The sequence below is a fragment of the Heterocephalus glaber genome, unplaced genomic scaffold (assembly GCF_053883595.1).
Source record: "Heterocephalus glaber isolate CG9 unplaced genomic scaffold, H.glaber_assembly_v1.0 deba00001532, whole genome shotgun sequence".
Classification (NCBI taxonomy): Eukaryota; Metazoa; Chordata; class Mammalia; order Rodentia; family Bathyergidae; genus Heterocephalus; species Heterocephalus glaber.
The window spans coordinates 35,463,724-35,484,200 of record NW_028258330.1 but is presented as its reverse complement, the minus strand read 5'-3'; the positions used below and the strand labels follow the sequence as shown (position 1 = coordinate 35,484,200).

Below are 20,477 nucleotides of genomic sequence, written 5' to 3'. Positions count from 1 at the left end.
GATTTGTGAGTGAAATAATTATTAGAGCTGCCAGAAACAAATTCCTCACAATGGGAGAGTCAGTAACAAAAAAATTATTCATTCACAACTGTGAAAGCAAAATCCAAAAGATCAAGAAAGATGTACACAGGATGATATTCTAACACATTACCCTGTTACTTGTAGCTTCTGCTGGTCTATATGTTTTATTATCTTTTCATTACTTCTTTCAGATTATACCATGAGCTCATGGAATCTAGAAAAGCAGCTGTCTCAGAATTCCTTCTCTTGGGATTGACAGATGATCCAGAACTTCAGCTTCTCATCTTCAGCCTGTTTCTTTCCATGTACCTGGTCACCATCTCTGGAAACCTCATGATCACCCAGGCTGTTATCTGTGACTCCCATCTCCATACTCCCATGTATCTTTTTCTTGTCACTCTGTCCTTTAATGACATTTGTTTAAGCACAACATCAGTCCCACACATGTTGGTGAACATCCAAACTCAGGACCAGGCTGCCTCACTCAGGTCTGTTTAGTCTTGGCTTTGAGTCATTTCAAAAGTTGTCCTCTTGAGGTAAAGGCCTATGACAACTATGTGGTCATCTGCCATCCACTTAGGTACACAGTCACCATGAACCTATGCTTATGTGTTTTACTGAGCCTAGTCTCTTTGTCTATTAGCATTATGTATGGACTATTCCATGGTCTATTGTTACTGCGACTGTCCTTCTGCACAGATCACCAAGTGCCCCACTTGTTCTGTGAACATGCTCAGGTTATCAGGCTCACTTGTCCTGATATGATCACTGATAACATAATATATGTTGCAGCTTGCATCTTTGGTGGTGTTCCTGTGTTTGGAATCATGCTTTGTTATATTCACATTGTGTCATCTATCTTGAGAATGCCATCATCAGAAGGAAAGTATAGAGCCTTTTCTACCTGTGGCTCTCATCTCTCAGTTGTCACCTTGTTCTGTGGGACAGGTTTGGGGGTATACATTAGTTCTTTAATAACTGACTCATCCAAAAAGGCTACAGTGGCTTCAGTGATGTATTCTGTCATCCCTCAAATGAGAAACCATTTTATCTATAGTCTAAGGAACTGGGACATGAAGGTAGCTTTGTGGAAGCATATTGCTAGGATAGATGCTCTTCTATTGTATCATTTGCTTGGATGTGTGCATACTTTATTCAAAATAAAATATCCTTAGTTAATAAAATGTCACTAACTAGAATGATCAGAAATTTAATGTTCAAGTATATTACATTACAGATTCAAACACTACATTGCTTTTTATCCTATCTGTGATATTTACAACATAATATCATTTGTAAATAAAATATTTGTTCATGTTCTCTGAAGGGCAGACTGGAGAGAGAGAGAGGGAGAGAGAGAGAGAGAGAGAGAGAGAGAGAGAGAGAGAGAGAGAGACTGACTCTAGCCTTCACAATTTTTTGGATGTGCATGCTCTTAGTAAAGCAAGTTAGAGCAGGAGATGTGAAGAGGGACAAAATTTTGAAAAAAAATCTATCATCATATTTTAAAAATAGCTTCTTCCCGACCAGATGGTTGGGTCTTTAGAATTGTATCCTAGCATTACTCCTCTTGGAAAGCAAAGCAGTGGACTTTCATGACTTACGAAGTTAATAATGGGACCTGATACTGGAAAACTGTTTTCTTCTGAGGTAAAAAGAGTGTTTAGCGTCATCAGTTTGATTTTTTCAGTAAATGGCCCAATTACATGACAGTGATTTGAGATGATTGTGAAATTCACCAATGAAGATATCTTGAATGCTAACAAGAAAAAGAAACCTTACCATTAATATGCTCAGGCAATTAAGAGAATTATCTATTATTACAAAAACTTCTGAGGCAGGGCATCTACTGAAAAAAGTAGGGCTTCATTCAGTCCTCTGTGAGAGCTGTCACCCTGGTCTTTTTGTCATCCAGGTCACCAAGTGACTGCAGGAAATGAATGTTTCAGGTGTCACACCCACTCTGGATGTCAGAGACAGAAAACTGCATGTCCTTCCCTAGGTTCCTTCAGATGCAATTCTTATATGGGTCCACGAGACTCCATCTCTATTGTGCATTAAATGGTGGTCCTAAATATACCTTCAGATCCTGTTGCACTGACTTAGGATGATCGTAAGTGATAAATGAATGAATGGTTGTGTTTGGGAAAGAAAGATTTACAGATGAAGGGTGTATCCTGCAGTATCTGATGAAACCCTCAGGTATCTCTAATAAGACAGTAAGAAGAGCAGTAAATAAAGAAAAGAAAAAAGAGTTGTTCTCACACACACAAGAATGAATTGTTGGTATCAGGTTAGCTTGTTCTGATACATCTATTGATAATAGAGGAATGTATGTTGCAGTTTGCATCTTTGGTGCTGTTCTTCTGTTTGGAATCATGTTTTCTTACACTCACATTGTATGCCACCATCAGAAAGAAGGTATAAGGCTTTTTCCACCTGTGGGGCTCACTTGCCAGATGTAACCTTGTTTTATGGGACAGGTTTGGGGGTGTACACTAGATTTGCAGTAACTGACTCATCCTGGAAGACTGAAATGACTTCAGTGAGGTATTCTGTGGTTCTTCAAATGCTGAGTCCCTTTATCTATAGTCCAAGGAACAGGATATGGAGGAAGCCTTGATGAGACCCCTTTGCAGACCTCCTCCAATGCTTGTTTGCTTTCAACATCACTTTTCTGTATAAGTCTTAGTGACAGGATTCCTGGTAAGCCAGAAATCATGACACTTGCTTCACTTTATTGTTCTCAAATGATGAGGTAGTATAAAAACCAAGAATTTTTTAGCATAGAGTAAAACTCATCCTTTTTTTAATTGAGCTCTATGTTGTTTGACTCATGATTTCAACTGTGAGCACTGTTTTTTATTAGTATGTGTTTATAATACATAATAATTATATTTATCTTGGGAAATTGGGATGTATACATACTGTATTTCCATCCCTCCTATTCTATGTTTCCCTCCACTATTTCCTTTCCCCAAATTGCTTCCCATCTCTACAGAGTCTAACTCTCCAATTTCTATCATCTCTCTTTTATTTTGGTCTTTACATTGCTTATATTTTGGGGTTCACAGACTAGGAAAACAATGTGATATTCATCCTTCTGTTTCTGATTTATTTCACTTGGCCTAACAGTCTCAAGATAGACCCATTTTTCAATAAATGACTCAAATATATCCTTCCTTATATTGGAGTGGCAGAATTTAGACTTTCACTTTCCACAGATTCAGAGGCTTATAGTTTCAGCAATTTTCTGACTTGTGTATGGTCATGAAGGGGTGAACTATTGAATCAGAAGAGATCAGGGATGGTATTTAAGAAATTCTGTGGTCACAAAAATGTATACTAGAGACTGTGAAATGGGAAGAAAATGTTCAAAGGGGAAGGAGAACTAAGGAGGTGGGTGGGGGAAAAGGAAAGAAGGGAAAGAAAAAAAATGAGAAAAGAAGGAAAAATGGAAACAAAGCTTTTGTAAACAGGAAGGGTGGAGGGGTTGGGGGAGGAAAGAGGAATGGGAAAAAATAAGAAACGAGATATAGCATGTACAAGTTCTCAATGGTGAATGTGATCATAATGTATACCTAAAATGTACCAATAAACAATGAATAATAATAAAAATAAATTTTCTGGTTATAACTAGATATTAGCGTCTACATATTGCATATGTTGGGTACCAAATTATATCATACTGTTAGTTGTACTGAGGACCAAAAGAGTGGATATCCATAGCCCATGAAGGAATTACTGAAAACTATTAAAGGCAACTCTTATGCTTCTGAGGAAAATACTATCCACCACATTTAATGCCATTGTCTTTAGAATTACCATCTTTAGATACTATCAGTTGTTTCTGATGACTGTGATATTTTTGAAAGTCATTGTTCAAAATGCCCTCTATCCTAAAAGAAAAATTATACCATTAATATTCTCAAACAATAAAGAGAATCCCATTTTCTTCCCAGGACTTCAGATGTTAAAAATTCACCAAAACAGAAGAGAGTTTAATTTACTTCTGAAGTGGCCTCATCCTGGTAATGTTTCTCCTTCACATTCCCAGGTGATGACGCTAATGCAGTTGTCTACCTCTGGTCCTGATGAAAGTGACAAGAATCTGAGAGCTTGTTTCAGGGTTATTTGATAAGTACATTTTCCAAGGATCAAATGGATTACATCTCTGTGTCAGTCTGAATGGTGGCACTTAAAACATTATCTTCATCTGTGATTAACTTAATAAATATGTGACTATTACATTTTTAAAAAGGAAATTATTTAGCAAGAGGAGAATTTAATGGAATATTCATGTGAGCTTTGAATATACTCACACATTTCTCTCTTTTTTTTTGCTTAAATTCTTTTATCGGTACATTTTAGGTATACGATAAGTTTACATTTATCATTGGGAGCTTGTACCTGTACATGATGTATCTTGGTTCTTATTTTTTTCCCATTACCTGTGCTCCCTTCACTCCCTCCACCCTTCCCTATTTACATAGATTTTGTTTCCATTTTTTTCTTTTCTCATAATTTTTCCTTTCCCTTCTTTCCTTTCCCCTTCCCCTCCCACTTCCCCTACCCCTTTGGACCTTTTCTTCCTATTTCAAATTATCAATTAGTCATTTGAATCATTTTAATCCTTATTTACACTTTCATTTTCTCACACTAGAGAAACTATTCGGTATTTATACATGTGATTCACACATTTCTTTATGAATAGAGAGAACAGAATAGAGAAAGTGCAAAGAAGGGATTGCTGCTACTATGAGATAGGAACTGTGTTGATGTAGCCAGCTTTTGAATGCCAGAAGTGGATCAGTCTTCCCCCACAAAACTTATTTTCAGAGAACTCTAGCATTTTCAACACCTCTGTTGCTATTTCTGTATAATACTTTACATAAAAGTTACTTCTATTTAACCTCAATAAAGTTCGGACTGAAGGAATGAACACTACATCTTTCTGTTATTTCATTGTGTTTCACAATCCATCGTGTCATAGGTTTCAGCAGATTTTCTTGCAAAGCTCTATACATTTATATTATGTATGCTCAAATTAAAAAATAAAGAACATGTTTGGTGGTGATGTAAATTTGGTCCTTGTTTTTCTGCTACTGTAAATTAGGCTGTTTGAGTAGTTGACTCCATATCTTCTGGGTTAGGAGGAGAGCTGAGTGGTAGTACACATTAATAACATGGTCATGTCATGAACTTTATTTTCAGGACCTTAAAAAAGGGTAAAAAGATTGTTTTATACTTGGGGCAGAATTATTGAATATAGAGGTGTGGTGTTTATTTTTGAATAGTTTCAAAGTTGAACATAGTTATATCTTTTACTTATTTCTGGGGATCCACATCATTCCCCAAACATTTTAATTTACTTTGAAATTTCATGTATATAAAAATATTGTTTCCTTAACTTATGTTTCATCTTTATGAGGTTATGAGTCATGTTCATATAATGGAAGAAGAGAGGCCACTTAATCCCATTAAATCCCTTGAGGCATATTTATTTATTTTATCACAATCTCATCAAAAAGATGCTCATCTTTTTATTAATTCATAATAGTTACATACATATTAAAATAGCAACACTTTGTATTTTAAGTAAATATTGCCTATTTATTGGAGATGTTTGGTATTGAGGATTGAGCCAAGCACATTCAGGAGGAACTGGAAGCTCAGTCCATTTTCCTGTTTATTTATTTATATTTGTGGCACGTTCTCACTAAGATGCTAGTTTACCTAGGCTGGGCTCAAATTTTCAATCCTGCTGCCTCAGCTTCCCAGAGTAATGGGATTACAGGTCTGTGCCAATATACTTAGGTTGCAAATTTACTCTTTAGGAGTCTGTTTTCTTTTGCATGTGGTTTATGGTGTTTAAAATTTGCCCACGACTACTTTGTTTGAATATGGTTTAATTTGTCAATATTTGTCTTCATAGTTAAATAGGTCATAGCAATGAAGGCTCTAGTTATCTCTACAAATGACTTTTAGTCTTGCATTTTTGTGAGATATTACTCTATATCTCTCTAGATATATTTAAAAAATTTTACTGTAATGTCAACCTTTGAGATAATGTAAGGGAGCATGAGTGTGATGCTAAGCATACTTCTAGAAAAAGACCTAGAATTCAGTGAAGAGTGGTGAGTCTATCTGTGAATGGCCCTTGTGATAGACATGGCCAGAAAGAGTTGAGAGGAAGATGATTGCAATTATGAGGTCTGGAAGTAAGAGATCAGCCAATGGAAGTTTGGGAAAGTTAAGAAATTTTTCAAATTACTATCACATTTCCTCCATCCATTATCTCAATAACCATGCTGTGCAACAATTTCACATTCAATGGGTGAGTTCTCTGCTTAAACATTTATACAGTTGAAGTGCTCAAGGATCCTTGGATATTGCAGCTCTTGGCCTGGCTTTCTTGTCCTTGAAGTTTTTCTCAACTTTCCTCTTGCTTAGTTGCACAAGATTCCCAGACACTCGTGTTGGGAGAGGGTGTATTCGTCCTTCTAAAAATCACTTTAGGATGCAGTAACAAATGTTGATATTTTATTCAGCTTTGAAATCCCCACTGTTTTATCTTTCTTCTCTTTTCCATACTTCAGAAATAATATGTGCCTGGGTGGGGATTTAGCTCAGTGGCATTGTGCCTGCCTCACAGGTGCAAGGTCCTGAGTTCAATTTCCGGTACAAAAAAATACGTGCAACATATTGGTTTAACAGAATGTGATGTAAATTAATCTTAATAAAATAGGCAAAATTTTGAACTCCTTAAACATAGATGTCATAAAAAGGAGTAACATAAAAAGTTAATCCACCCATGAACCATCACACGTGCTAAACACATTGACAAATCTGCACACAGTGACCTTCTGTGTATTTTGTAGTTGAATTCAAAATTCAAAATTAAAATATAAATTCAGTCTCCACATGTGAAGGAAACTATTGTGAAAAAATTAAGAAAATATTTATCAAAATTATAAGAAGGTCTTGTCTATATCTTTGGTCACCAGCAGTGATTATAAAAAGTAGATTAAAAAACTCTGAATTCATTATACAGAACAAAAACTAAGATTCAGTCAACAATGATGATGTCTAAGAAAAGACATCCCTGAGTATTACATATTTAGCTAGTGTTTGTAATGACTTATACCCACACATATGACAGCTATTGAGGTATCCAGACTTACTATGATCAATGAGGATTTTTTCTTGTACAGATCACTTTTCTCATGAAATTGATTTTAATTAAAAGTGTTGTTATTAAATTTGTCTTCCCATCCTTCCTCCATAACACTTTCCTATAAGAACTTCACCCTTCTAGGTCCATAGCCCAGGATCCAGTTCCTGCTAAGTGCCCAACAAATATTTATTTAATTAGATTTCTATAGTATGCTTTGCTACTTCTGCATTTAAATTTTTATTCATATATATGTGCAATAAATGCAGGCTACATTCAGCTTGAGGATTGACACATATAGTATCTTGATCATTCTTACTTCCCTTGTACCTACCCACATGTCCATATCTGTGTTTCCCCAACCCCCTTTCCACCTTTACTGACTCTGCTTCCCTGTTTCTCCTCATCAACCCTTTCTTAACTCTCAGCTCTCAGATCTGCACAAGTTATCCAGGTAACTGTGTTCAAAGATTGTGTATTTGCCCTGAGCTTTATTTTAGAATACAATGACACATGATGAAACTTTTGCGGGCTTTTGATTTCTCACTTATTTATCTTTGGTCTCCTTTCTCTGGTTTAGAAATATATGTAGAACATATCACTTTAACGGACACTAATATAATCTTCAAGTACTTATTAAATAGAAACCTCACCCAAAGAGTAATGATGATACCTAAATTGTGAAGATTTCATTCTGGAAATTGCTAAATATGACCACTTCATCAGAAATATGGACACCTGAAAAGCTAAAGTATATCTTTGTGTCTTTATTTATGTGTAATATTCAAGAGGCAAGTGATGGAATTTCATTTATCCACCACTATTCTTAATCGGTATTTCTCAGAATCACATCAAGAGGTAGTATAAGGTCAACTGTGCAGTCTGACATCCTTAATTTAAATGTGCATTAATTCTTCTGAAATTAAAAAAAATCCATCTAGATCTCTCATTCTGCTCTAGCCACACACACATTCTTTCCCCCAAAGACAAAACTCCTCAAAAGATATTTTGCACTCACTCAACAATATCTTTTCCTCTTACATTTATCTGAGGTAAATCCAACCAGATATATTATAGCTTAATATATATAAATGCGAATATAACATCATTGCAATACAAATGAAATTTGTGCTCCTTTTTCATCTGTCAGATTAACACTTCCTCCTATCCATCACAGGTCTGATCTCTGATCCGGAACTCATTTTACTGATTTCTACTATTTCAAGATGTGGAAAATTGTACAAATCCATCCACCAAATCTCCCCCTGCTCCCCGTGAGCTTAGTTCAATTATTTCTAGTAGTTTTTCCTGAAACTTTCACGTTTGGAATTCAGTCATGGTCTGAGACATGCCCAACTCTTTTATATTTCTCATATATAAAATCTTTATGTCTGCCTTGGAAAATAATTTTACCTAGGACACTGAATCCATTTCACCTAGAAGTAGGTAGTATATTTTCTGGTTTTAGAGATAAATCATACCCTTAGATCCTGTTCCTTAGGTATGCTATGTTTGAATTCTTCCTTTGTATATGTGGAAATTTATCTTTTTATAATATTATTCTTTCTTCATATTACATGAAATAATTAAAAGCCCTCTTTTTTGTACTTTAATCTGTTATTTTTACTTTCAAACTGAGCTGGATTAAGAATGTGAAGAAAGACAGTACAAGGCCATCTTGCAGAAATCACCCAGTAATCCATTTTGTAAATTACAAAGTCACATAGAAAGAGAAAATGTGCTGTAAATGAAGTTGATAAATGTATGCAAACTCTGAAGTTCTGAAATAGAAAAGATATTACAAGGAGCACCAACATGGAGTGAATTCTCCACCCATGAATTGGTATGTGAAATCTGCCCACGTGTGCTGAATGATGGCCTCATCTGCATGATGTTACCTTCTGAGGATGTGGTGGTTGAAATAACACTCAATGAAGAGTAAAGAGGGCCTGGGGATGTAGCTTAGCTGCACTTCACCTTCCTGGCAAGTAGAAGGTCCTGAGTTCAATCTCTAATAAGAAAAAATAAGTGGAAATAAAACTCATGTGAATATATCTGTTGTAACAAAATTTAAGGAGGTCCTTAACAAATTCAAAGCAGAATCTTTTTTTTACCACAAACAGATATCATAAAAAGTAATTAGAATTTTCTGTGCCAGTTCTGAAGAACAAAAATTATGTTTCACCCAACATCAATGTCATATAAAGAAAGACACCCCTAAGTGTGGCATTTTTGTAAAATTTAGCTATTTGCAATTACATCCTTTCTACTCACAAATTCAGGCTATATTTTTTTCAACTTAATATCAGAACCAGGCCTCCTGGTATCATGAAATGGGGAATCAATTTGTAAGTAAAAAGTAATGCTGCAGACTATGAGGGAAGTGTTTTGTGTTTTGTTCAGGCAAAGTCCCTGAGTCAAGATAAGCAGGAACAAGGGAGATAAGTGTTGAGGCTCACTGGGGATCAACGTTCAAAAATATCATCTATCCTGAATTCTTCACCTCCATAGCCTAGGGCTTTAAGGGCTGTCCTTCTGGGATTAAGAATAAAAAATAGTTTAATGAGGACCTTTGCATCTTGAGGACCCAAGTGGTATAAAGTCTGGATGGGTCATCCAGTGAAAACATCACAATACATGCCTACTCTCCCGAGGAAGCCACCTCTGAAGCTCCTCCCAAAGATGCTACTTCCTGTCTAGTCACACATTTAGTCTGTCTACTTTTCCCGAGCACACATCATCCATCTGAAGTATTCAGGTATGATGTTCAGTGTCATTCATTTTGAAGCCAAACAAGGAACATGAAATCTTTTATTTAATGCTTTGGAACCAAGGACAGATAATTTATGTAATTTCATCCCATGGAAGGAAGAGGAGAGTACATCCATAAGTTAAGGAGGTGAAAGTCAATGGCTCCCTCAACCTTCACATAATGACATATATGAGATATGATCAGTTACATAATAAATATTTAAATTTTTAAAGTTCATTACATGGAAAGAAACATTGCCATAATACCCTCAAATTACTACCCATTTCTTTAAACAGAATTATCCCATTGTTAAGCTTTTTGAAATTTTAATTTTTAAAAAATATTGTTAGTTCAAGTTTGTAGTTCATAGTGCTTACATTTATTGTGCAAAGTTGATACATGTTCATAACCCATCTTAATTTTTATATGGCTCTCCTCACTAATCCCCCTTTGTCTATCTCTTGGTCACCTTGCCTTTTACAAAAGATCTATCCCCATGTTTCCTATTATCTGCGCTTTATTTTTCCCATTAATTTATTTATACTTTGAACATCTTGTATAAGAGAAAGCATATGATATTTGAGCTTGTGTGTGTGATTTATTTCATTTAATATTATGGTCTCAAGGTTCATCACAAGAAATCAAATACTAAAAAATTCTGATGAGACTGTAAGGGGGAAAAGGAACCATTCTACATTGCTGATGGGAATGTAAACTTGCACAACCACTATATGTCAATCGTTGGATGAATGGATAAAGAAAATGTAATATTTTCCCATTGTTCTTGCCACTTCCTAAGGCAATTCTAGAAGCCCTGTTTTGTGAATGTCTTTGTAAGGTGTAATCAAAACTACAGTGAATATTGCTACCAAGTGTAATGCAATGGAAAGGCAGGTTCCATAAAAAACTGCAGTGTGTCCACACCCACTTATCCACCAGATCTGAAACTGTAAAAGTTCTGACTCTTTTTAAATTCAATGTGACCATAAAAGATAAAAGTAGATAAAAAAGTAGATAAAAGTAGGAATCAATGCAAGATATTGAGGCAGCAATAACAGTGAAACTAAATACACTCATGATACAGGACTTCCAGAACTTATTGAGTAAATGGTAAGAACAAAAATGTGTTGGAACTGAGGGAGAGTATTTTAAGAGTGACAACTGACAATGTATTGTTTATTGTAAAAATGCTTCAAATGAAAAATATTGACTGTATTTTTTACCACATCCCAGATGTTTGGGCTGCTAGTTAGCAGGCTTTCACTGTGCTGGACTGATACTCTTATGAAGGACAAGTGTTTCTTTTACAGAAATTCCACCTCTTCTCAAAATCAATGGCTGTTACAAAATAATTTTCCATTTACTTTTTATCTCCTTCATGAGATGTAATGAGAGTTTTGCGAGTGTATTACTTATACTTGTCATAAAAAAATCTCTCAAAAAGGAAGACTTATTACAGAAAAATTTTCTCACAGTTGTGGAAATAAAATTCTGAAGATCATACTGCCTCTGTTGGTCTTTATATTTTGTCATATTTTGTCTGTTTATTTTAGATCAGATCATGAATTTATGGAAGTTAGAAACCAAACAGCTGTGTCAGAATTTGTTCTCCTGGAACTGACAGATGATCCAGAGCTGCAGCCCCTCATCTTCAGCCTGTTCCTGTCCATCTACCTGGTTACAATTCTGAGTAATCTGCTCATCATCCTGGCTGTCAGCTCTGACTCTCACCTCCACACTCCCATGTACAACTTCCTCTCCAACCTGTCCCTTAATGACATCTGTTTAAGCACAACTACTGTCCCAAAGATGCTGGTGAACATCCAAACAGAGGATCAGAACATCACCTACACAGGATGCCTTACTCAGATTTGTTTAGTCTTGGTTTTTGGTGCTTTTGAAAGTTGTCTCCTTGCAGCAATGGCCTATGACCGCTATGTGGCCATCTGCCATCCACTTAGGTATGCAGTCATCATGAGCACCCGCATGTGTGTATTACTGACTCTCTCCTTTTTCATTAGCATCGTGGATGGAGTGCTCCATAGCCTGATGATCCTAAGTCTGTCCTTCTGTGCAAAGTTGCAAATCCCACACTTCTTCTGTGAATTTGCACAGATCATCAGGCTCACATGTTCTGACACTTTAGTTGATAACATAGTAATATATGTGGCAGCTTGCATCTTTGGTGGTGTTGCTGTGTTTGGAATCATGCTTTCTAATATTCACATTGTGTCATCTATCTTGAGAATGCCATCATCAGAAGGAAAGTATAGAGCCTTTTCTACCTGTGGCTCTCATCTCTTAGTTGTCACCTTATTCTATGGGACAGGTTCGGGAGTATACATTAGTTCTTTAATAACTGACTCATCCAAAAAGGCTGCAGTAGCTTCAGTGATGTATTCTGTGGTCCCTCAAATGATGAATCCCTTCATCTATAGTCTGAGGAATGGAGATATGAAGAAAGCTTTGTGGAAACTTATTAATAGGATAGCTTCTCTTCTGCAATATGACAGTAGTCCAAACCTGTGGGTGTTGGGCAGATCAAAATAACACTGTTTGTGTTGAGTGAAAATGTTTCTAACTAAAATGATCAGCAAATGCAATGGTAAGTGCATTATAGTACAGATTGAAACCAGACATAGTCTTTTATCCAGCCTATAATATTTGTAAATAATTTCAATTATAAATATAACTTTTGCTTGCATTACATGAACAAGAGCCTTTAGAGAGCACTTTTAGATGTGCATGCTCTTAGTAAAGGAAGTTGGAGCAAGAGATAGGAACAGGAATATATTTTAAAAATAGCTTTCTCTTGATCATATGTTTGGGCCTTTAGAATTATATCCTAGTGCTATTTCTGTTGGAAAGTGAAGCATTGGACTTTCATGCCTTGTGGAGTTAATAATTCAAACTAATATTGGCAAACTTTTTTTTTTGAGGTGAAAATAACATCCAGCATTCTCAGTTTTTTTTTTTTTTTGGATAAATGGCCTAATCAGATGACAGTGATTTGACATGATTGTAAAATTAAGCAGTGAATTTTTATTTAATGCTAACAAGAAAAAAATCCCATTAATAAACAGGCAACTAAGAGAATCAGTTTTCATTATAAGGACTTCTGAGGCAGGGAATCTAATAGAAAACAATTGGACTTCCTTTAGTCTTCTATAGTAGCTGTTACACTCATCTATTTATCATCTTGATCACTAAGTGACTGCAGGAAATTCATTTCTCAGATTCTTGATGCCAGAGGCAGAAAACTGCATGTCCTTCCCTAGGTTCCTTCATAAGTAACTGCTCCATGTGTCAACCACACTCCATCTGTGTGGTGCATTAAATGGTGGTCCTCAGTATACATTCAGATCCTGTCCCCACTGACTTAGGTTTATCTCATGTGATGAATGAATGGTTGTGTTTGGGAAAGAGGGATTTGCAGATGAAGGTGTGTCCTGTGCTATCTGATGAGACCCTCAATATTTCCTAATAAGGCAGTAAGAAGAGTACAAAATATAGAAAAGAAAGAAGAGTTGTACTCATACACAGGAATGAATTGATGCTGGCAGTATTAGATTGTCAATATTTGATCATTTTTTTGCCACATGAAACTGTTATTTTTTTAAAATCTCATGGATTTTCTCAATCTTCTATATATTCCTATACAATTTTTAAACAAATATGCTTCTAGTTGACCATATTCAAATTTGACAGATGAATTCCATATCTTCTTGTTATTCATATTATTGTGCTACAAATCAACCCAGTGGTTGTATTCATTTATTTTTAAAGCCCTAAATGTTTGCATTATGTATAACATTAAAGATTAAGAACATTTCTTATGCTGATGAAATTTTGCTTACTGTTTTTCTATTGTAAATAAAGTTGTTTGAATATTGTCCTCCATATTTTCTAAAAAAAATCAATGAATGCTTTATAATTGGGGGTACTCAAATCTGTTTTGATTTTTTTTCTGGTACCAGGGATCGAACTCAGGACCTTGTGCTTGTGAGGCAGGTACAGTGCCACTGAGCTAAATCCCTGGCCTAAATCTGATTTCATTTTGAGACACCTATTTGCCTTGCTCAAGAATTTTTAGTCTTCCTTCTACAATGAAGGTTAAAAACAACTGAAGTTTGTTCTTGCCTTTGATATGAGAAAATAATCCAATTTCACTTTTATTTCTTACCATCTTTAAAAAACTATGCATTTATTCACTGTAAAGCCATTTAAGCAATAATGCATTGTGATGGTTAAGCTTAATTTTGTCTGTGTGATTCACTTTAGAATCTGCTTAGGATATTGGTGCAGCACACTTCTGATGTTGCTTGGCTCATAGAGGTGTGACCTGGGTGCTTCACTTGGTCTTTACCCATTCCTCTCTGACACTGTTCCTCTCTTTTGCTTCCCCCACACTATGAACTAATAAATTTTGTTCCATCATACTCTTCTGCCATAATGTCCCTGCCTTGCAGCCAGTTTACCTTGGACTAAATCTCCTTAAAATATGAGTCAAATTAAAACCTTTCCTTTAATTTGTGACTGTTAGGTATTGTGTCAAGGAACAGGAAATCTAATGCATGCTTTGATGTTTTTGTAGATTCTCTTTTTGGAAAAACAGCCTTGTGCTCTAATGGCACATCTCTTAAAGATTGTGCTATAGAAATTGCCTAGAATTAAGCTGCTTACAATACACAAGCCCAAACAGTTTTAAAATTTACACTCACAAAGTACACTTAATAATAATTTAATTGCTTTCCTAATAATTTATTTCCTCCAATGTGACAGTATTTGTAGGTAGGACTTGTGGAAGAAATCATGTTTCTATGAGGCTATGTGTCTGGAGCGTGTGATGGGACTGGTCATCTGAACCTACTCCCTAGGCTGTGAAGGATAAAGCAAACAGGTGGCCATTGCAAACCTCAGGGATGGCTGACATCATACTTTGAATTTCTAGCATCTCAACCTTGGCCTTTGCCGTATCTACAAATTTCAGAAATAAATATTTATTGCTTAAACTACTTCATCTAGGATATTTTTAATGTAAGTATCTGTTGACTGAGAATTACATTCATCCATGAATAGAGAGAAGAGAAATAAACACTATAGTTTAGTGTGAAAGATAGAGTTATGCTGTTATATCTTTAACAGTAATGTGAAGAATTATTGCCTTCATAGTTATTTATTGGCTTACTCATTTATTTATTCCTAAACAAGAAATAAAAAGACAGTATATCTGTACTCTATTGTACATGCTGAGAAAATAACAGTGCACATGCTGATGGGAACCCTTACATTCAAGGACTATTCACCCATGAGTTAAGAAACAGGCAAGAAACAAGTAGCATGGGTGTGAGGTTCACTTCCTGCCTCATCTGGATCTGCTATCTGGTGAGGAGGGGTGGAATTATCACCTCAGTTACTGGAAATCCTGGAAGCAGTCAGACCTTTGTTGTTAGCCACTTTGTGAGACTGACTGAGCAGAAGAGACACTGTACTCAAAGTCACACTTCCTTCCCAAGGTTGCAACAAAAATTAATCAAGCTGTTTAAAAACTTGAGCCTCATAGCTGAGCTCACTTTTAGATCTGATTCTAAGGTGCATTAATATTGGTAGATGGCTGCTTTGAGGCCAAAGAGCTCAGGTGAATTTAGCAGGTTTTTGTGCCACAAGCAGAAGTCCTGTAGGCAACACCTCAGCTTTGTCAGGGGTTTAAGGACAAGGCCATCTTTCTGTTCATCCATTCCTGCTTGATAATCTGATTTTGCCAGATAAGTGCAATCACTTTTTGTAGAAAAAAGTTCTGTCTTGCAGTATCTGGAAATATCTGGATACAATGAAGAATATTAGTTCCAATTTCTTCCTAATCAGTGCAATAACATGTTCTCCATTCACAAGAGAAGCAAATCAAACCTCAACTGATGACTCTCATTCTCCACCATGATATTACTAGAAGTTCTTGGCGTTATGAGATTTGCTTGAAAGGGCAAATTCTCATTAAGAAGGGTGGGGTTCTATTGTGGACATTCTGAAAAGACACCACCAACTGGAGCTGTCAGGTCTAGACAGTCTAATAGTGGGATGAGACCCACTCCACAACTGGCCCGTGTGTAGTTCAAATATGCAGTAAGATTTGTGACTCACCAGACCACTAAATCTCATCTACTCACAATAATCCCACTCATCACCCCAGGGGTTAATTTACAAATGGAAGAGGTCTTAATTCTGGACTAAGTGAAAAGATGTCTCCTTGAAGAAGTCTTTTCTCTGTTGAAACAAAACCCGGGAAAACATACTCAGCTATCTCTAGGAAAATATAGGCATCTGAAACTTCCCACAGATGCAGGTTAATGAGATGAGTCAGCACAGGATGAAGCTCACTAATGAAATAATAAATGAGCCCAGGTATCTTCTATCTGGAAGCACATCTTCTGAGCTCTTATATATTTAAGTGCTTATCATATTTCAGCTAATTTGAGTAAAAGTATTTTTATCTTATTTAAGCTAGAGCCATCCTAACTCATGGAATTCAAACATTTCAGAATAATATCAAGTCATGCAACAGAGCATTAAGGTAAAATTAGCCCTTTAAGAAGATAAATGTCCTGGATTCTGTGGGTGCTATGCATATAGCACAACTATCAATCTCTCAGTCCACCCATGCTTACACCAAGGTTGACTAACAACAATTCATAGATACCCTGTTCTCTGGAGAAGGACCTCAGCTCAACAGATGCTATAAAGGATAATTGATTGTTGCAATCCCAGTAACAAAGCTCAGAATGCAATGGGGCTAAAAAACAGGGCCAAAAATGGAATGATTTGGGAAATTCATGCAGTGATGTGGTACATGTATTAGAAGGAGGCTATTTTTTCTATTCTAATGCTCTACTGAGATATCTTTCCAAAATCAATAGAGCAATATTCTTTCTATGTTCTTCTATTCTCTGACCAACAAACCAAATTCAGAAGATCAAGAGTTATTAGAGTTCCCAATACCAGAGAAGAGGAAATCAGTTTGCAAATCTAAGTTCAAACACCTTTCATCATTAAGGCCTCAAGTCATTGAAGTGTAAGAAACTGGTTGAGTAAGGGTCTACTCTTTTGTGAGCCCAGTGTTCCTGTGCTTTGATTCATTCCAGAAGACCATATTTAAAGCAGATGATAAAATTACAAAACTGGAGATGATCTGATTATTTTCCTCAAGGCTTTCTTTCTCAGACTGTGGAAAAAGAGGTTCACCCTTGGAGAGAACACTGTAACATCACTGAGGCAACTACGGTACTGTTGGAGAACTCAGTCACTGCAGAGGTGATGTACACACCAAATCCTGTCCCATAGAACAAGCATACAACAGAAAGGAGCTCCACAGGTTGAAAAAGCTTTATATTTCCCCCAGCTGATGGCATTCTGAGAACAGAGGAGATAATTTTAATCTAGAATAAATTATTCCAAACACAGTAAGACTGATCACTATGCTAGTCAGTAAAAATACCAACATGTTATTGTTCAGGATATGAGCATAGGTGAGTTTAATGATCTGAAGAAATTTACAGAAGTGGGGGGTTGTCAGGTCTGCAAAGAAGGAAGGCACAGAACCATCAAACTGCAGCTAAGCATCCACAATGCTAATGGCCAGGAACAATAGAACCAACAAAACACAGAGACTAGAGCTTTTGAGGACTGTCTACCTAAGTGGATGGGAGATGGCTACACAATAATCATAAGCCATTGCAGCAGAAAGTTTTCCAAACCAATGAATACGAGAAGAAAGCAGATGTGGGCAAGGCAGCCTTTCTAACTGATGGCTTTGCTCTGTCTCTGGATGTTCACCAGCATGTTGGGGACCATAGTAGAGAGGAAGCAGATGTCAGTGAAGGACAGGTTGGAGACAAAGAGGTACATGGAGGTGTGGCGGTGAGAGTCAGAGATGACAGCTAGGATGATGAGCAGGTTCCAAAGCACTGTGCCCAGATATATGGACAGGAACAGTCTGAAGATGAAGGGCTGGAGTTCTTGTATGTCTGAGAGACCCAGGAAGAAAAATTCTAGTAAACATGTTTAGTTCTGTATTGAGGAGAACCCAGTGTTATTGAGGAGGTTGCTGAGACAAATAAAGATAACAGAAATGAAATCAGATTCACAAAGAGCCCTCTTATAAAAAAAAGTTACATCTATAATAAAATGAAACAAATGTCATTAATCTCTGTTTGCCTCTACCTCACTCTCTTTTAAAGTCTTTTATTTCTGATTTCCACTCCCCTACACTATGTAACTGATATTCAAAATTTAATTCACTTAATAACAATTGTCTTCCCATGTTATCTCACGTAATAGCAATGAAACTTTAAAAAATATTGCTTTTTATTGAGATTGTTCCCTATACTTAAATAAGAAGTAAATCAATGCAAAAATATGAAATCCAAGCAGAAAACAGCTGAGTTGAGTTTTCAATTCAGACAGACTTTAATTGTCTTCATTGCTTGCATCATAAAGAAGAAAAAAAATAACTGTGTCTGTCGCCTACATTTTCTTTTTCATATAATGGAATACCATTATAAAACTTCATGGGAATGTTGCAAGGATGAGTAGCTTGGCATATAAGCACTCATTAATTTATTGAGATTTTTTTTCCACCAAGGATAGGACCAGAACACCAAGCACAGTCCATTACAGAAGAGACAGGATGTGTGGAATAAAATGTAGAAAGATGAAAGAAAGTTGGAGCATGCCTAGTTCAATAAATGCAAATTTCAATGAAAAATCAGTACTCAAACTCTTACTAAGAATCTTGCATATAGAGAGAAGAAGAATGAACAACTTGATGAATGTTAAAGAAATTCATGTTATGCACACAATAAAATTGAGTAAACAAAATGAAAAATCAGATCCACATGTATCAACAAAAATTATTTTTTCACTTTCATACTTTATTTTAAATCATTCACATTTTGAATTATTTAATTGTATTGGTACATTTTAGATGTACATAAAGATCACATTCATCATGAGGAATTTGTACCAGTACACGATATGTCTTTTGATTCATTTCTCCCCAGTCCTCTCTTCTTCCTTCAATCCCTTTTGCCCTCTTTATTTATAAAAGTTTGTTTCCATTTTTTTCCTTCTTTTTGCTTCTTTATTTTTCCCCTGTCTAGTTTTCTTTTTTATTTGAACATTTTCTTTTAATTGCACAATATCTAATATATATTTTGGTCCTTATTTGCACTTTTATTTACTAACACCAGAGAAACCATGAAATATTTGAACATCTGGGTATGATTTATTTCACTTAAGAGTATGGTCCCAAGGTGCATCCATTTACCTAGAAATATCTCATGTTTGCCCTTCTTTATGGCTGAGTAGTACTCCATTGTATAAAGCAACACACAATCTTTATCCATTCATCAGTTGATGGACATTTGAGCTATTTCAAAGATTTAGCTATTACAAACTGTGCTACTGTAAACATGGGTGTGTGTCAGGAACAATACTACATAATTTTTGGGAAAAATTATTTCACAATTATTAGGCATAGTTCTCCTGCCTGTAGACCAGCTATGGCATGTCCAGACATAACTCCATTTTGGCCCCCAGTCACAGCTAAAACCTCAATGGTCCAGTGTGCTTTGATGTTCCAGGACAAGATTACAACAACTGAAGACATCATGGGAGGAACAAAATCTTCATCTGCATATTCACTCATTGTTCTAGGATTTTCACAGCTGCTGCCCATTGAGTCACGTTTTACATTTGTTACTCTCCCAATGTACTGAACTGTCTGCCCTGAGTCATCTGTTACATTTGTTTCTCCTGATGTACTGAATAAAGGCGTGGCAAGCTCGGGTGCTTTCATCTTTGCCACACAGACCAGCATTTATCAGGCCCAAAAGCTCAGCTTCTTCTCTGTCTTATTTCTTCTATTTTTTTTGTCTAATAAATTAATTTGCCTTGTGCTATTGTGGCTCGCAGGAGACTAGGACTTACTGCAGAGTTTCTAGTAACATCTCCTTTCCCTGTCCCCTACAGGTGTGCATATATTGCTTTTTTGAGGAATCTCCAAACTAATTTTCAGTGCTTGCACCAGTTCACACTCCCCACAACAGTGAAGAAGGGTTCCTTTTTTCCCACTGCCCCTTCAGCATTTGTTATTGATTGATTTCTTGACAATAGCCATTGTTTCTGGGGGTGAGATGGAATCTCAATGTTGTTTTACTTTGCATCTCTCAAATGACCAGTGATTTTGAACACTTTTTCATATATTTATGTGCAGTTTGTATTTCTTCATTTCAGAAGTATGTATTCATTTCAATGTCTACTTTTGGATTGGGTCTTTAAATTGGGGAGTCTGATTTTTTTTAGTTCTTTGTATATCCTAGGTATTAGTGCTTTGTCTGAGGAACACCTGGCAATTTTTTTTCCCAAGTTGTGGGTTGTCTCTTCATTCTGTTGATGGTTTCTTTTGTTGTGCAAAAGCTTTTTAATAAGACTAGATTCCAGTTGGCCTCCATCACAGGCTCCTAGGGCAGAGAAGCT

At 36.1% G+C, this 20,477-nt stretch overlaps 1 protein-coding gene and 1 pseudogene across 1 annotated transcript; both read left to right on the top strand.

The window, feature by feature from the left end:
* The first annotated feature begins 228 nt into the window (after positions 1–228).
* On the top strand, positions 229–1,196 carry LOC110346924 (olfactory receptor 7G2-like; annotated as a pseudogene).
* A 10,253-nt stretch (positions 1,197–11,449) lies between these two features.
* Positions 11,450–12,497, top strand: LOC101712615 (olfactory receptor 7G2-like). The gene has a single exon (XM_004870728.3). It carries the CDS (start codon positions 11,517–11,519, stop codon positions 12,495–12,497), a length of 981 nt encoding a protein of 326 aa, XP_004870785.2. The 5' UTR covers positions 11,450–11,516.
* The last annotated feature ends 7,980 nt before the right edge of the window (positions 12,498–20,477 follow it).

Excerpts from the sequence above, each read along its gene's own strand:
- LOC101712615 (XM_004870728.3), top strand. The coding sequence starts at position 11,517 with ATGGAAGTTAGAAACCAAACAGCTGTGTCAGAATTTGTTCTCCTGGAA.